The following is a 15,897-nucleotide window of genomic DNA, read 5'->3' as shown; positions in this document are numbered from 1 at the left end:
AAGGCGATTTGACTTGCTCCTCTAGTGACAGTGAGTGGTGGCTGTAGAGTTTCTTGATTTAGGACTCGATGAGAGTTTGGAACACCAACACCATTAACAGAGGTGAGAGCAAGAGAAGAAAGAGAGAGAGGGAGAGAGAGAGAGAGAGAGAGAGAGACGTGATAAACGAGCACCGATGGTTTTTCACCAAAAGTCACCATTGGTGCTTCACTGGAAGAGTCGCATGTGGTGATTTTATTGAATGACGAGATAAAGGGAAGTCGGGAAGTAGGAATGAAACTGAATGGAATTGAGGATTTCTTGATGTTAATAAAGTGTTTATTTGATTTTTTTATTATATTATAATTATAATAATAAATAATAATTATAAAATTTATAATAAGGGTATTATGATCTTTTTATGTCTGCAAGGGACCCAACACGCAACAAAATTACATTTTAGGGACCGTCCGAGTTAAGAAAAAAAATCAGGGACTAAATACGTAGATTACCCCAAACCATAGGGACCATCAGTGTAATTTACTCTATGTTTAATTATTAAACAATTAATCTGATTACCCACCCCCGTTTTCTTATTTATTCTTCTCTAAGGGTATATATTCTAAGGGTCATGAATAGTTCGGTGGATGTCACTTATACTTTGCTAGGTGACTATATCATTGTTATACTAGTACCATTCCTACATCATTGACACGCTAGTACCATTTCTAAAGTTGTGGCATTCTATCATTTCCTACATCTTTCATCACACTATGAAATCTATTACTCCCCTTCGTTACTCAATGTATTATATTTATAAAATACATATATGGTATAATTCATATAAACTTATCTTTATAACATTTCATCTAACATATAACATCTTTGCACATAAGCATATGCAAAAATTAATTAATTAGATACTTCATATCTTTGTGTAAGATGAAAGTAAGTATGTAATCACTTGACTTAGGTGAACGACTGGCGATTTTGGTAGAGTTTCGCCTTGGTGTTATATCTTTTCTTATGACGTGACCTAATGTAATCATTACTAAGTCTTAGTCTAATTATTCCTTAACGATAGTGGTAGTCTAGATTCCTCACTAATCCCAATGAATATTAAGATTTCTATCAAATAAGGATCAACCAGACATGACAATTGGGAGACATAACCATTTTGGTGTATAGCCTTTCTGTAATCCAAGAACCAAGCCAAAGTGACCATTCTAGACACTTATCCCGTAAGTAGACGATCAATCAGTATAATGACTTGGAATTATTGATAAATCTTATTTATAGGTTCATAACAATGCCTTATGACTATAAATATAAGTTACATTGAAAACAAAAAACTGTAGCTTAACTTACAAAGGTTTTAGCAAAACTCGGGAAATTGCATTGCAAGACTCCGACTTAATAACTACTACATGTCGGGCTCCTAGGGACCTCTGAGCTAGATAAAATACCCTAACTACTAAGAGAAATTCAAGTTTTTTTGAATGAGGGTTATAAAGAGAAGATTTGCAGAATATGTAAGAATGAACGAACACTTAGAGGCTATTTATAGGCTTTTTCGGTCACCTGCACGCAACGCAAGGCATGGTGTGCGCCGCGCACATCAGCTTTGCTGGCTCCAAGGGTTGCTTTCCACGTGACTAGTTTCTAGAAGGTGACACGTGTCAAAAAATCATGGTGTCACGTGTCCAAATTTCATGGTGAGACGTCGCTTTGTCTTGGAAGGAAGGGACCATCCCAACGATGCTGCGCGACACCCTCTTGTGGTGTCACGTCATCGCATCAAATATTTTTCTGAAATCTTCGGATGCCCATAACTTTTACATACGAGCTCCGTTTTCAATGTTCTTTATATCTCCGGAATCCTATCAACGATCTCTACAACTTTCATTAAGGCCCCAACATCTAATTCTTGCTCTAACAAAAATTCACACTTAGACCGGTTTAGACTGTTAAAGTCCGTGCAAAATTCATATCTTTTTCATACAAACTCCGTTTTCGACAGTCTTTTTATTTACCGGTTCACATTTACGAGATATTTAATTCTTATTTAGATTGTTTCAGCTAAGAATCAACTGATTAGAATTTTGATTTCTATGCTCGCACTGTTGCATTGAAACTTCGAAAAAAAAATCATAACTTCCTCTTACGATGTCAAATTTAGACGTTCTCTATATGCACGCTCTCGGTTTAACGACTACTACGACTTTAGTTTAGATTGCTTAGGCTAAAAATTAATTATCAAAATTTCACTTTTTACGATACGCAGAACCGTGCCGATTTAATCGCAAAACTTCGAAGAAGCATAAAATTTTCATACAAAGTCGGATTTCAACGTTCTTTATATGTAAGGAATCCTTGTCATACATACTATGACTTTGGTTAAGATTATTTATCCTAAATAATCTTCTATTAAAAATTATTTTTTAATGCTTATTAACTCTAAATTGACTAGTCCGAATCTGCATGCGTTACAGAATCCTACCCAACTTATGTTTTTTTTAGTTATTACGAATAATTGAATGGTTTTCAATTTAGTTTGAATTTGTATGCTTGTTATTGCTTTTAATCTAAAAAGATCATGCGGCGAGTAGATGCAACTGATACCGGTGGATCGTGAGGAACAAAGGTTTTGTAATTGATAGCATGGTGGTGGAGAATGGTGTTTTGGGAAGAAATGATGGCGGAAGCTGAAGCCATATTCGAGAGAAAGTGGAGTGGTGGTGGCGAAGAGGCAATGTTTGTATGTTTATGTGTTCCTTTCTACCATGTTATTATCTCGGACATTGAGAACTTGGTTAGCCATATCATCTTTAATTGATTACATGACATATGATATTGTTCATTATAGATTAAGATATACCAAATAAAGATGTGAAAACCCACCATTAGAAAAATAGTTTAGAGACTATTTACCACAAGTAAAAGTTTTGATGGGCTATCCATTCAAATAAAATATTAAAACAAGCAAAATATACAAAGCAAATTAAAATAAAATTGTAATATATTTTTTTTAAAATAACAAAATAATTTGAATGGAAATGCATTTCGACATGACGGCTCGGCAGAAAGCGGTTTCCCAGTGCTTACGTGCACCACATGCTCAAGATTTTCTTCTGGCTATCCCTATTGATGGTCTTGGCCAACACATGTCTCCCGTGGAGTATCGTACTATTCTCAAATATCGGCTCATGATTCCCATTTTCCCAGCTGACGAGATATGTTCTGTGTGTCGCAAGGCATGTTTGGACTCTTTTGGAGAGCATGCAGTTCACTGTAAATAACTCCCGAGGTTCAAATACAGGCATGATATGGTTAGAGATGTTTTGTTTGACATATTTAAGTGCGTCGGGGTTTCCGCTAAGAAAGAGGCACCTGTTAATTTTTTGACTGACCCGACAGAAGGAAGGTCAACCCTCAGACCGACTGACATTTTGATTTTTGGATGGGTCGGAGGGAAACACACATGTGTCGATCTTACAGGGGTATCCCCTCTCGTGGGCCTGAAGGCTGGGGGTTTCACAGCGGGACATGCTACTTTAAAAGTAGCCACAAGCAAAGTCACCAAACATGAGAGATCGTGCATGGAAAATCAACACGTGTTCATACCATTTGCATTTGATACGTTTGTTTTCCTCGCACTGGATGCGGTAGAGCTTCTTAAAAGAGTACAACGAATCATGCATAATAATGTTATATCTCCTAGATCTTCGGATGTAGTCTTTAAAAGAATTAACTTTACCATTCAAAAAGGCTTAGCGGCATAGCTTGTTGCCCGTTTGCCATCTCACTCATTGTACGATGACAATTGAACTTTTAGTTTTTAAAGTTCAAAAAAAAAAAACTTTCATTAGGTCAAAAAAAAAAAATGAAAAAGATCCAAAATAATCAAAGTCTCGGAAGTTATATTCTTGATGAAAGAGATTAATAATATTTTATTATACATATTTCTTAAGTAACAATATCAATCAAGATATATTTAAAATGCAGAATACAAGAAAATCTAGTTTGCATTAGAGATAATTAATCATTGTGATTATCAAAAAACTATATAAATATAAATAAATTAACAGTCATCGTATCATTCAATTTCATTGTTACAGAAAAAAAACAAAACAAATCCGTGCAGAATGAAAATTAACTAAAAATAATAATATTATATAGAAAAAATATTATATTTTGGTCATTTTTGTATTTTAATCATTATAAATCAAAATACTAAATAAAAACTATCAAAATGATCACAATAAAAAGTCGTCAATCTTTAGTTTAGTTGTTTTAGTGAATTATTTTAATCCGTAACAACTTTTTGTAATTCAAACTAAAATCATTAAATTTTGACCATTTTTTTTTTTACAATTTTGGTTTGATAGGGGTGAAATCATAAAAATAACAAAGTTTTATAGTTTTTCAATATATTATCCTGAAATATTCTATTATATTATCCAAATCCAATTTTGTAAAATAATATATCTATTGTATATCACAAATAAACAAAGTTGTTATATTTCGTTGTAATTTCCTTCGAGTTTCTTTGGACTATATAGCTATCGTTGCTTTCTCTTCACGTGATCGTCCATGAGTCCCAAACATAGCCCCCAACACTTTAAATAGGTTTCGTTTATCGTTCCAATTCCAACCATTGTTTCACACAACATCTACCCCTCTCCTAGGGTTTGAATCTGTCTAACAGAATTGCGCCATCGAAGGTAAACATCATTACCCTCAAAACCCTTTTTTCGCGTTTTTGGTTTAGTACCTTCTTTTTATTCCACTTCTTTTGATCATCTTCCACTAGGGTTCACAATCTTTACAAACGATCGCCCTCCAAAGAATCAGAAAGTAAATTTCTTGGTTTTTGTATAGAAACTTCGTTATTGTTTTTAGAAATTACCAAGAATTTTGCATTATCTTCTACCATTTAACAATTTTATGTGTTATCGAATTTTGTATGGTGGAGTGAGGTTTCTTGTTGTCAAGAAAAGCTGAATTTATTGATTTGGAAACTCTGATCATTATTTTACGTTTTTCATTGATCGGCGTTCATCACTTCAAAATCGTGATCTTATTTTCCAGGATTAGTTGACGCTGAACGATGGGATTCAATTCAGTCTATAAGGCATTGCAGGATGTCTTTCCACAGGTATGCCTTTCGTTAATCACTCTATCTCTCTCTTGGATATGGGTGTTTATTAAGTCAGTCGGTTTTTAGAACATATTATTTGATAACTAAGTATGAATATTTACGTTTTATTATAGTTTATATATGATTGTGGATTCAATGTCATATATTCACATTTAGAATGCATATCCGAACGAACCCTAAATTTTCTTGAGTACCCTTGTTTGTATCGTAAAAATAATAATATGCGATGTACTACTTTTTTGCAGGTTGATTCTCGTTTATTGAGAGCTGTTGCGATTGAGCACCCTAAGGATGCTGATTTAGCTGTAGAAGTTGTTCTTGTTGATATCATCCCTCACCTGTCTGAACAATCACAATCACCTCCAGTTAACTTTTCCAATAAAGTCGAGAATACACCCAGTCTCTTTGAAGGTAATAAGAATTCTTGAAAGATCCACCTGTGAAGGGTTTTGCTTCTTTTCAGCATGATAATTTGTGTAAAGGATTTATTTTGAACTTTATTTTTTTAATTTAGTTGTTGTAGATGGTGGCAAAACTGTTCAGCTTGAGGCAGCTATGGGTTCTGAACAATCATATCAAGCTGGTTCTTCCAGTACTGATGCAAATGGTGAAACTGCCAATGTTGGTAATGATTTACCAATACTATTGGAGAAAGGTGGAGACAAGAGTAATGTTGATGAAAGGAATCTTTATGATAATCGTGATGAAGAATCTTTTGGTATTTTTGGTAAAAATGTTGCACTTTTGGTTGAGACCTTTGAAAATGATTCTAAAGTTACTGGTTATATTCAAAAACAAGCTGGCTCTCGGTTTTCAAGCACCCCTGAACCTCCTCATTTAGCTGTCACTCAAGAACTAGATCCTGGTAGTTCCTCAAAAACCCCATCTGAAAACAATGATTTTTTAACTGAAGAAAATACAGAGGGTGAATCCATGATGAACTCTTCCCTTACAAGATCTGACCAAATTTGTAGCACTGAACTTCTTGAGGATATTCTTGAAGAAGCTAGGAATGAAAAGGTTAGTAGATATTTATGTTATGCAAACTTCATTAGTTTATTTGAGATGTTTTTGCATCATGATCTGAGTTTGTTTACTGTGCAGAAAACCCTGGTGTCAACAATGGATTCAGTTGTTGAACTTATGAGAGAAGTTGAAGAAAAAGAAAAAACTGCTGAAGAAGCTAAAGAGGAAGCCACCCGTGACTGCTCACATATTTTTGCAAAGGTGGATGAACTAAAACAGGCACTTGGACGTGCAAAAGAAGCAAATGACATGGTTGGTTGTTTTTTTTTAATTCTTTTCTGTAAGCAATTTTATATTTATATATTTGTTAATTTGCAGCATGCTGGAGAAGTGAATGCTGAGAAGGCCATTTTAGCTACTGAGTTGAAGGAGCTTCAGCTTCGCTTGTTAACTTTATCAGATGAGAGAAACTACTTGCTTAGAGTCCTTAACGAGGTAGTATATTATAATTTGATTCATTTTTATCATCTGAGGGTTTTAGATCACTGAGTGTTTTCTTGTTTAGATGCGTGAGGCTCTAGAGATTCGGTTGTCTGTAGCTTTAAAAGAAATTGAGGCAGCAGAGGGACAAAAGCTGGAGAAAGAAAAGTATGCTAGAGAAGCACTCGCATACCAAGAAAGTCAATTGGAAAAGGTGGTTGAAGAGTCCCAGAAGCTGCAGAGAGAAGCAGAGGAGAATTCCAAGGTAACATGAAGTTTTGGTCTTAGTTTCTAAAAAAGAGTGTATTCATTGCACAGATTATGATAAGTTTCTCTCTTTGTTTGTTTGTAGTTGCAAGAATTTCTCATGGACCGGGGTCGTGCAATTGATATCCTACAGTAAGTTGGCTCTGTTTCTTTTTCATTTTCCAATTAAATGAGTTTTAACAAATAAGAAAGAATATATTGGCTTTTTTTTTTCTTAATGAATGTATTGGTTTTGCAGGGGAGAGATTTCAGTGAAATGCCAGGATGTGAGCTTGCTGAAAGAGAAGTTTGACAAGAGAATCCCACTTTCTCGATCGCTATCATCCAGCCAGACATCATCTTCATCTTTCACCACCACCACCGCCAGAGTAGTAGTGGTAGCTGAACCGGAGGCTGAGATGTATGAAACCCCAAAGAAGAGCTTAGAGTTGGATGATCCTTATTCACCCAGGTCTTTTCCTTCTCCTCCACAAACTGTATTTCGTTTTGGAGCAGCAGAGAAACAGACTAGTAGCAATGATGCTTGGAAGTTGCTTCTAAATGATGACGATTGGGAGCTGTTTGACAAAGGTGAATTGTCAACCGGTGCTGCATAGTGTTATCATACAATATGCTTTTTTTTGTCCCCAAATAAACACCAACCACTTTTGTCTATCAACATTATAATCTATATACATATCGAACCGTAAATATTAATATCCTTCCTTCCTTTTTGTTTATAAGTTGCTTGCGATGATGGAATCTGAATTGTTTTTGGTTTGGGTATCTTTCTTTTGTTATATAGCTGTTAACCTATGCAGTTATTGCGGTCAAAATTTCAATAGGGGTCACATGCCACTATTTGAGATCACGGTTATCGCGGTGATATAGCGGTTTTTTAATATTACGTATAATTTGTAATTTTATATTATATTTATATAAAAGTTATATATATTTTAGTATTAATACTATAAGTCTATATAGAATTAATATCATAAACCTAAAAAGTCATATAAAAACATAACATAATATTCTATTATGGTAATATGGAAATTAGGTAGTGTCAAAGTGTCAAATAGAGCTTAATTGTATTGTTCGTGTTCAATATCGTATTAGTAGGTCATGGTTGATATAAAGAGTTAAGTCCCAAGTCGTAGCCTCATAGGTGTGGTTCGATTTACAAAAAGCATTAATGGAGTCCGACCATAACAGTTCAAGTTGTCGTGAGTACAGAAAGAGATGAGAAAGAGAGTTGTCGGTAGACGTAGTTGCTTTGAATGCTTTTAGTTATGTTAGTTGTTTGGGCATTTTAAAATGAAAGTGTGGTGAGATCATTAAAACTAGTTTTTCATTGACAAAGTAACCAAATGACCCAAAATTTGAACGAATATGGATTAGCGCCCGTAGCGCCGCTATAGCGGTTATTGAAATAGCGGTACCGCGAAATGAAAACGATAACTTGAAAATAGCGGTTCCTGACCTCCGCAAAACGCTATAGTGCGCAATTGATAGCTTAGCTGTTAACTTGCCTTTGTGAATTTTTTATTTTTCAATCGGGTATTACTTTTATAATATGTTGTCAGCTAACCTTTAGGATTGTGTGTTTATGACATTTTGTTTTCACGAGTCATCACCCTATGGTAGGGGTGTAACCTGGTCAAACTAACTCATTAGATACTTGAAACCGACTCAGAAATACTCAAAATTGTCTGGGTATGATATTATCTAAGGGCTTCTGAATTTGATCAGGTTTGGTTATAGTTACATTTTTACCTTTTTTTTTTTTTACCCAAGTTAACATATTTCAACTAACTGAGTTGAGTTGAGCCCGAAAGTGTGATTAGTTTATCGAGCTCGGATAAGATTGAAATTAAAGCTCTGGTTGAATTTTGAGCTCGGGTTTTTAATTGGGTTGAGTTTTGAGTTTGGTAGTACTCGATTTGACTCAATTATAATCACAAGGTGTTTGTAAGTAATCGCATTTGGGGATTTTGGGTTATTTTTAGGCATTTTAGAGTTTTTTTGTTTGGTTAAGTGGGAAGTTCAAATGTACGAGTTGAAAGATGACTTGTTTATATGTATTGTTCTATAAAACAAAAATAAAATTTCAAAATTGGCCTCTCTTACTTGTAAAAAGTCTTACTTTAAGAACAACTATATCCTTTCAAGTTTCAACCATAACAAATTGCATCGACAAATCAACATTAGGGTTTGTCAATACGAATTATAAATCTTTTTAGCAAAGAAGATTACATAATATGCAAAGCAACATAAAAAACATTTTTTTTAATAGGAATTGTAAATACTTTCAGCAAAGAACTGTTTCCTTACAAAAAAAATGCTACACTAACTTACACGTTGCCACCACACAAGGGTCAATATTTGCATTAATTTCCATATCCTTGAAAACAACCAAAAACAAGCGCTAAAAAACTCAACATCTCATAACTACAAATTACCCAAGGTATTCCTATATCACTATTACCATCACATATGTCTTTCTTACATTGGCTATGAATTCTGGTGTACATACCCATAATACCCTTCTTCAGCTACATTTCACTCTGCATTCAATGCTTTCTGAATATCTCCCTGCAACATCAACATTCAACAAACAAGTTAAGTTTAATAATGGACTCACTCCATGTGATGCATGATGCATGGAATAATATTGTTACCTGAATGGATAATGGTGAAGTAGTTGGCCCATAACGACCTATGACTCTGCCTTCTTTATCCACTAGAAACTTGGTGAAGTTCCATTTGATTCTTGACCCAAGAAATCCCCCTTTATTTGCTTTCAGAAACTTGTACACAGGTGCTGCTTTTGGTCCATTAACACGAATCTTCAACAAAGAAACAACTGATAATCAGTTCAAACTTCAAACTTTCAGTTTATTTATGTGAAAATGTGTCATTTAGGGTTTCAAAAAACAAGCATTTTTTTTTCTAAGGATGACTGAAAACTCACCTTCTGGAAGATGGGATATGTGGCGTTAAACCTTGTGCATGCAAATTCTTCCACTTTCTCGCTAGAATCTGGCTCTTGTTTCAGGAACTGATTGCAAGGAAATGCCAAGATCTCCAGACCTGTTCATAGATATATATATATGTAGTAACACATACTTCATATTTTCATTCTATTCTAGCTCACAAATTAATATATTGTTGTTATGAAGTTATGATATGAATGCGAAACAATTTGTGACGCTATCATTTGTTTTTCGAGATTGTAATCAGACCCCAATGATTAGACAAGATCCGTTGAGCTAGATAGATAGCCTACAATTGCGATCTATGATTATTATTTAGAGGGAAGATAAGTGGATGTAGAATATAATATTGTATTAAGAAAATTGACTAATCAGATAAAAATATAAAATTAGGTATCTGTTCTTTGAAGTTTGAACTAATCAACTGATTGTCTGTTTATCTAATACTATTGATTATTCACTTCACTTTAAACCTTAAAGCCTCGCATCCAAACAACGTTCTCTTCTGGTTGTGATAATCAATTTGAAGACAATGATACATCCAATCTTGTAAAGGGTACAAAAGCATACCTTTAGCTCTATACTTTTCGTAAAGCTCCGTCAACTTTGGGTAGTTTGAATTTGTAAATCCACTGTTTCAATCCAAACAAATTAGCCAACAGTTAGAACACGAAGAAGAAGCGCAAGCGATTGGAAAATATACAGAAATTTTAAGAGATCAAGGAGTGGTAGAGATAGAAAGTAGAATCAACCATTTAGAAGCAACATTAACAACAAGAACAACTTTCCCTTTGTAGATGCTAAGATCCACATCCTTCCCTTTGCTATCCTGCATCGTTTGCTCAGAGGTTAAATCAAACAAACAAAACCCCATTTCAAATAAAATAATATCGATCTCTGTGTATGTTTGGGATTATGAATAAGAAAAATTGAAGACAACCTTGACTGTAAATTGATGAAACGAATGTTCAGGAACAGATGAAGCAGCACCCATTAGTGTTTAATCGAAGCTTTGGGTTTAGGAAGTTTTATGAGAGGAGGAGAAGGAGGAGCACCACCACCAGCACCAACAGCGCCGCCGTGAAATAGGGGAGGATGTTCCCTTTGGATTAAGTTAAATTAGATGGCATGAAATGGAATTGAACGAGAAGTTGTTGGAGTGCCAGCAAATGTCATCTGGTATTGATTGCATCAATTGACTTTGTTCATTTGTGCCCATCAAAATATCAAATGCTTCGTCAATAAGTCTATACTTCTCCCGCATTAATAAAAATAAATAAATAAATAAATAAAATTGTCGTCTTGTTTTTATATTTGGTTATTGCCGTTCGCTATGACCTCATTAGTCAATATTCACATGATGGACTTCACTCAAAAAATATATATAAATCGATACATAAATTATCTCATCGGAAAACGTTATACTTAAAAAAAACAAAAAATAGCTTTCGATAAATTAAACGGGTCAAAGTAAAATATTATTTTAGACTTTTCTCACTAATATAAACAATCCATCGTTTTTTACTTTTATCTCAACCAACACAAGTTTACTCCTTCTTTAGTAATTTCCAAAGATCATAATTTTTAAAATTTTTGACTACTCAGTTTTCGTTGAATGTTTTATTAGCGCATGAAGGTCCATATTTAAGCTACCTCTTCGGTTTGCTTTTCTAAATTCTACAAGGCTAAAGCTAAAGCTCCGGCTTTTTAGAAATGTTCCAAAAGGCGACTTATTTTTCCAAAATCAAAGTTAATCTTTATCAACAAAAGAGAACTTTTTCATATGACAGTTTTTTTTTTTTTCAAAAGTAGTAAAATGTAACAAGTTTATAACGAGATGTCACGAGTCACGACTTAATATTAGATACTACAATTATACGTATAAAACTGGCTAACATGTAATATTAGATACTACAATTATACGTATACTACTATAAATCTACCAAGTCAATTTTATGGCAAGATCCAAAAGTGCCTCAACTTGGCGAATCACCTTTCCCTTTTCTTGTTCTTTTAATCTCTTTGCAACAGATTCTGGATCAAGAGTTTCAAGTGTTGATCCTCCTCCGGTTTTTTCCACAGGCCTCACTTCTTTAAGCAACGTGTCCACCTCCCGTATAAAATCTATACGTAACAGAAGATCATCTGCCTCCATTGCTGATCTAACCAGAGGACCATGGTGCTGATGCAATAAATAAATAATAAAAAACCCAAGAAACAAAATAATATGTAACGAGTCAAAACGGGTCTGGTTGACCTGTATAACACTTTTTAACTTACGTAAATAATTAATATATTAAACACGATCACAAGAAGCATCATATGAAAAACTTTTCATTTTAAACCGACTAATAATAAATATACTAATATTTACATAAATGGGTGGGTAAAACAAAAATATGAAACTTTAGTTTGTACCTTATCAAGATCAAACCCTGTGGGGACCAATAGACTGAAGGGATCTTCTCGTGGGAAGGTTTCAATCATGCGTTTTTTACATGCTTTAAGCCACCCTTCTTCATCATATCCATCATGTATCATTAAAAGATCATTCAGTAGTCTCATGGCTGGAGTAGCTTGCCTCTTCAAGATCTCTGTCTGAAATGCAACAAATAGAAACCTACTTTCACTTTATTTGTTTATTATTATTATAGCATCCTACTTCAAAATCATACCTCGACACGCCTGTATAACAGATCTAGACTTCTTATTGCATCTTTTTCTTCCTGGAAAATTTCAAGAACGATTTTTTTATTTTTCAAATAGTATAAAAAAGTTTTAAACACAATTACAGAAAATGAAAGATATTGAAAATATACATCACGTCGAGCAAGATCAAGACGGGTCCAGATCACCAGAAGAACAAGTTCATTCAGTTCACCTTTCTCAGCAGCTTCCTCTATTTTCTGTCAACAAGAAAAGTCGTTACCTTTATAGTTTATATTATTAACAACACATACATACCAACTTCCCCTGGTGTATGATTCAAATTTACAAACTTTTCATGATATGAACAAAAAGAAAAAGCGTACAACTTTTTACATATTTTAAGAAAACACCGGATTGTTAACAAATATGCAATCGCTATAATTTTTATCCATTTGACCTCTCATAAAAATTAAAGAATATCATTCAAATTGATCCATTTTCACATAAATGTCTAGTCACAATAATCACTTTGAAAACACACAAAAATATTAGATCATATATATTCTTTTACATGAAGAAAACAGGGACGCTTAGGAGACATAAATCCTGAATTGATAGCAAACAATTACCTCTTCGATCTCTTCAGCAGATTTGATGAAACTGGAAACCAATTTCTTTGCCCTAAAAACATCTTCTTGAGGAAAATTCTTCAAGTGCATTCCAACTTCCCGATACTCATCAACTATTCTTTCCTCTTCTTCATCTTCCTCTTGGCGCAATCGTTCCAACTCTTTAGTCTTTTCTCGCTGACGTGCTTGCCATTCCTAAAACCACACACCAAAAATGACCATTTTGCCCTTCCTTTTACTTCATAAACCCTAACATAACCTTAAACTAAAAGGGATGAAGATGAAACCCTGTTGCTATTTTGTTCCTGCTTATTGATTTCATGATTACATTTGTACTTCCAAATTCATTTTCTGGTATTCATTAATGAGGTGTTTGGATGTGCGAATACAATGATTATTATGACTTTACTACAACAATGTGGCCAATTTCAAAAATTTTAACAGACATGGTACCTTCTAGCTATAACCCCAAGATAAATTGTAAGGAATGCCCTTTTCATAACACTAAAAAAACAAAAGAAAATGAAGAATTAAGTAGTAGGGTTTCGAATCAAGCAATTTGGTTTATTATATAACCGCGCCCTTTAAAGATAAGCTTTGTTGGCAAATTTCACGAAATACCTTTTTCAAAAATGCTAAAAAACGAAAGAAGAACATGGTGAATCAAGTAGTAGAGTTCCAAAAGATGCAATATGGCTGGTTATAAAACAGAACCATTACATGTGGCGAATTTCAAGAATTAGCATATGTGAAACCTTCTAGCTATAACCCCGGATAAGAAATACAAAGAATACCCTTTCAGAAATGATAAGAAGAACATGAGTATCAATTAGTAGAAGAAGCAATTCGGCTTACTTCATCATGGAATTCTTTAGGGAGGCCAGCTAAGACTTCATCTTCTAGCTTCTTGCTCCTACACAGAACTGGAAACAAAACCCTATTAACCAAAGGAAGATAGATGAGCACGAAAATGTTAAGAGATTATCGAGTGTCAAAAAGAAATACTGACATGGGCGTTTGGTGGAAAGAGAAAGATTTAAAGAAGTAGGGAATGTCGACAAGGCTGTAATGGAGGTGGGAGGGAGGACCGATAGCCCGAAGACTCGTGCCTGCATATTTTCAGGGGTACTTACTTTAAAGTTTAAACTGCTGATTACGAGTCTCCTTTGTTTATGTACTCCCTCTCCATCCCTGCCAACAGAAAATAAATAAATAAATAATTTTTTTTTTCATTCGGATCATCATTGGTTTAATTTTGTTGCGTTTTATATCCCTATGTTTGGTCAAAATTGCATGTTTAGTCCCAAATTTTATGTGTGGAAGGGACGCAAAACACAATAAAATCAAATTACATGGATGATCCGAATGCAAAATAAAAATTAGAGACTAAACATGCAATGAACTTACTCATGTTACATAATATTCAATCATGCAATTTTGACTGTGATGTTTGTCTTCAAGACTTCAACCATATGTTATGTTCGGTTGATTATAAATAAAACGCTCATGAAATTATTTACCGGCCGGATCATAGTTTGCCTTCAATTATAAGCTATGTTTCATTAATTAAATTAGTCATAAGCTTGCATTTACTTATTTGTTTTTGGCTTATTTGTTTTTGGTTTACATCTTGGGTCAAGTATGTAACCATATCATCTCATATAATTAATTATGTCACAAACATGTTACGTTAGTGTGCATATCTCCACATGCTCTCACTTGCACACCTCACAACATCTTTATGGTCATACTTACAACATTACATAGGTCATATCTTCCTGACAACTGCTAAGATCTTCTAAACCCTTGGGCTCGATCTATCCCCAGATAAATAACCATATATCATTTGTTCTTGATAATTGAGTGAACATGAAACATGAAATTTTCGTCTAGCTCTTACGTTCAAAATTATATTTCTCAATATAAATTTGTAGTGACTCAAGAACACACTACATGATCGAATGTCAATCATATTTGTGTGTAGCTACGTATTTATTGCTAGCTCGCAATTAACTAGGGGACATGTGATATTAATATTATCAATGGCCAGAATGAAAAATTCAACTTTGACTACATACACTCTTACCTCTTAAATCATGTCATACTTGAAGGGTACTCAGTAGTATATTGGAGGACGTCAAGACACAAGATGCTAAAAGTCAAGTACGGGTTACTCCTGTACTCATAGGCGGATCTAGGTGGTTCCTGAGGTAGCCCAAGATGCCATTCAAAAAAATTTCAATAGTGTAATTTTTTTCGGAAATTTTTTTGGGACACCTTTTTACTTTGATAATGGCTTCGCCACTGTCTATACTTCACAAAATATCAAGTACATGTTGATGCTAGTTGCATCACTATGTCATATCCATAACTACGTATAATCTACTAACACTCCACAACAGTCTTACTTCATTAGTTTTTTTCTTAAAGTATGATCGAATGTGGAGATTCTGAAATTTTTAATTAAGGGAATTATAAAATATAATAATTAAAACACATAGATGGATCAATGATAATAATTGCTCACTAGCATATATTAAGATCATCACTTAATAATCCTTACATCATCAAAATGGGTGTACAAGGTAAAATCATGAAGGGTCTCTCACAACACACCAACAACGAGTCAGGTAAAAACAATAATGTATAAGAGACAAATAAATAAATAAATAAAAATCAAAGCATCAAGGAATTTGCCACCCTCAATCGATAAGCCGGTGATCATTCCCACACCAGGTTCCTCCATGGTACATTAAATCTATCAATTCGTTTCTTATAATCTATCAATTTGTTT

At 34.1% G+C, this 15,897-nt stretch overlaps 3 protein-coding genes across 3 annotated transcripts; 1 reads left to right on the top strand and 2 right to left on the bottom strand.

Moving 5' to 3' along the window:
• The first annotated feature begins 4,548 nt into the window (after positions 1–4,548).
• LOC145055680 (ELKS/Rab6-interacting/CAST family protein) lies at positions 4,549–7,575 on the top strand. Its single transcript, XM_079004060.1, has 9 exons — positions 4,549–4,703; positions 5,071–5,137; positions 5,386–5,551; positions 5,655–6,160; positions 6,245–6,418; positions 6,485–6,601; positions 6,672–6,851; positions 6,939–6,985; positions 7,092–7,575. The coding sequence occupies exons 2-9, from the start codon at positions 5,090–5,092 to the stop codon at positions 7,447–7,449; spliced, it is 1,596 nt and encodes a 531-aa protein (XP_078860186.1). The 5' UTR covers positions 4,549–4,703; positions 5,071–5,089; the 3' UTR covers positions 7,450–7,575.
• A 1,608-nt stretch (positions 7,576–9,183) lies between these two features.
• Positions 9,184–11,022, bottom strand: LOC145055679 (putative glutathione peroxidase 5). Its single transcript, XM_079004059.1, has 6 exons — positions 10,766–11,022; positions 10,578–10,654; positions 10,396–10,457; positions 9,804–9,922; positions 9,511–9,678; positions 9,184–9,424 (listed from the first exon to the last, which is right to left on the bottom strand). Exons 1-6 carry the CDS (start codon positions 10,817–10,819, stop codon positions 9,392–9,394), a joined length of 513 nt encoding a protein of 170 aa, XP_078860185.1. The 5' UTR covers positions 10,820–11,022; the 3' UTR covers positions 9,184–9,391.
• Positions 11,023–11,651: 629 nt separating this feature from the next.
• On the bottom strand, positions 11,652–14,269 carry PAC (pale cress protein (PAC)). The gene is made up of 7 exons (XM_079004058.1): positions 14,113–14,269; positions 13,959–14,026; positions 13,104–13,298; positions 12,645–12,731; positions 12,501–12,551; positions 12,244–12,423; positions 11,652–12,007 (listed from the first exon to the last, which is right to left on the bottom strand). Exons 1-7 carry the CDS (start codon positions 14,216–14,218, stop codon positions 11,765–11,767), a joined length of 930 nt encoding a protein of 309 aa, XP_078860184.1. The 5' UTR covers positions 14,219–14,269; the 3' UTR covers positions 11,652–11,764.
• Positions 14,270–15,897: the final 1,628 nt, after the last annotated feature.

This window comes from Lactuca serriola, chromosome 5 (genome assembly GCF_051521515.1).
Source record: "Lactuca serriola cultivar US96UC23 chromosome 5, Lser_US96UC23_V15, whole genome shotgun sequence".
Classification (NCBI taxonomy): domain Eukaryota; kingdom Viridiplantae; phylum Streptophyta; class Magnoliopsida; order Asterales; family Asteraceae; genus Lactuca; species Lactuca serriola.
The sequence above is the reverse complement of the archived record's forward strand: the minus strand, read 5'-3'. Positions and strand labels throughout refer to the sequence as shown.

Bases quoted from the DNA above. Each gene is read 5' to 3' on its own strand.
- LOC145055679 (XM_079004059.1), bottom strand. From the start codon at position 10,819: ATGGGTGCTGCTTCATCTGTTCCTGAACATTCGTTTCATCAATTTACA. The intron at 10,458-10,577 runs GTTGATTCTACT...GGATTGAAACAG, and splicing joins GTTAATGTTGCTTCTAAATG to TGGATTTACAAATTCAAACT. The intron at 9,679-9,803 runs GTGAGTTTTCAG...TCTTTGTTGAAG, and splicing joins CATATCCCATCTTCCAGAAG to ATTCGTGTTAATGGACCAAA.
- PAC (XM_079004058.1), bottom strand. From the start codon at position 14,218: ATGCAGGCACGAGTCTTCGGGCTATCGGTCCTCCCTCCCACCTCCATT. The intron at 14,027-14,112 runs GTCAGTATTTCT...TTTTGTTTCCAG, and splicing joins TCTTTCCACCAAACGCCCAT to TTCTGTGTAGGAGCAAGAAG. The intron at 12,732-13,103 runs GTAATTGTTTGC...TCTTGTTGACAG, and splicing joins CTGCTGAAGAGATCGAAGAG to AAAATAGAGGAAGCTGCTGA.
- LOC145055680 (XM_079004060.1), top strand. From the start codon at position 5,090: ATGGGATTCAATTCAGTCTATAAGGCATTGCAGGATGTCTTTCCACAG. The intron at 6,161-6,244 runs GTTAGTAGATAT...TTTACTGTGCAG, and splicing joins AAGAAGCTAGGAATGAAAAG to AAAACCCTGGTGTCAACAAT. The intron at 6,602-6,671 runs GTAGTATATTAT...TTTCTTGTTTAG, and splicing joins TGCTTAGAGTCCTTAACGAG to ATGCGTGAGGCTCTAGAGAT.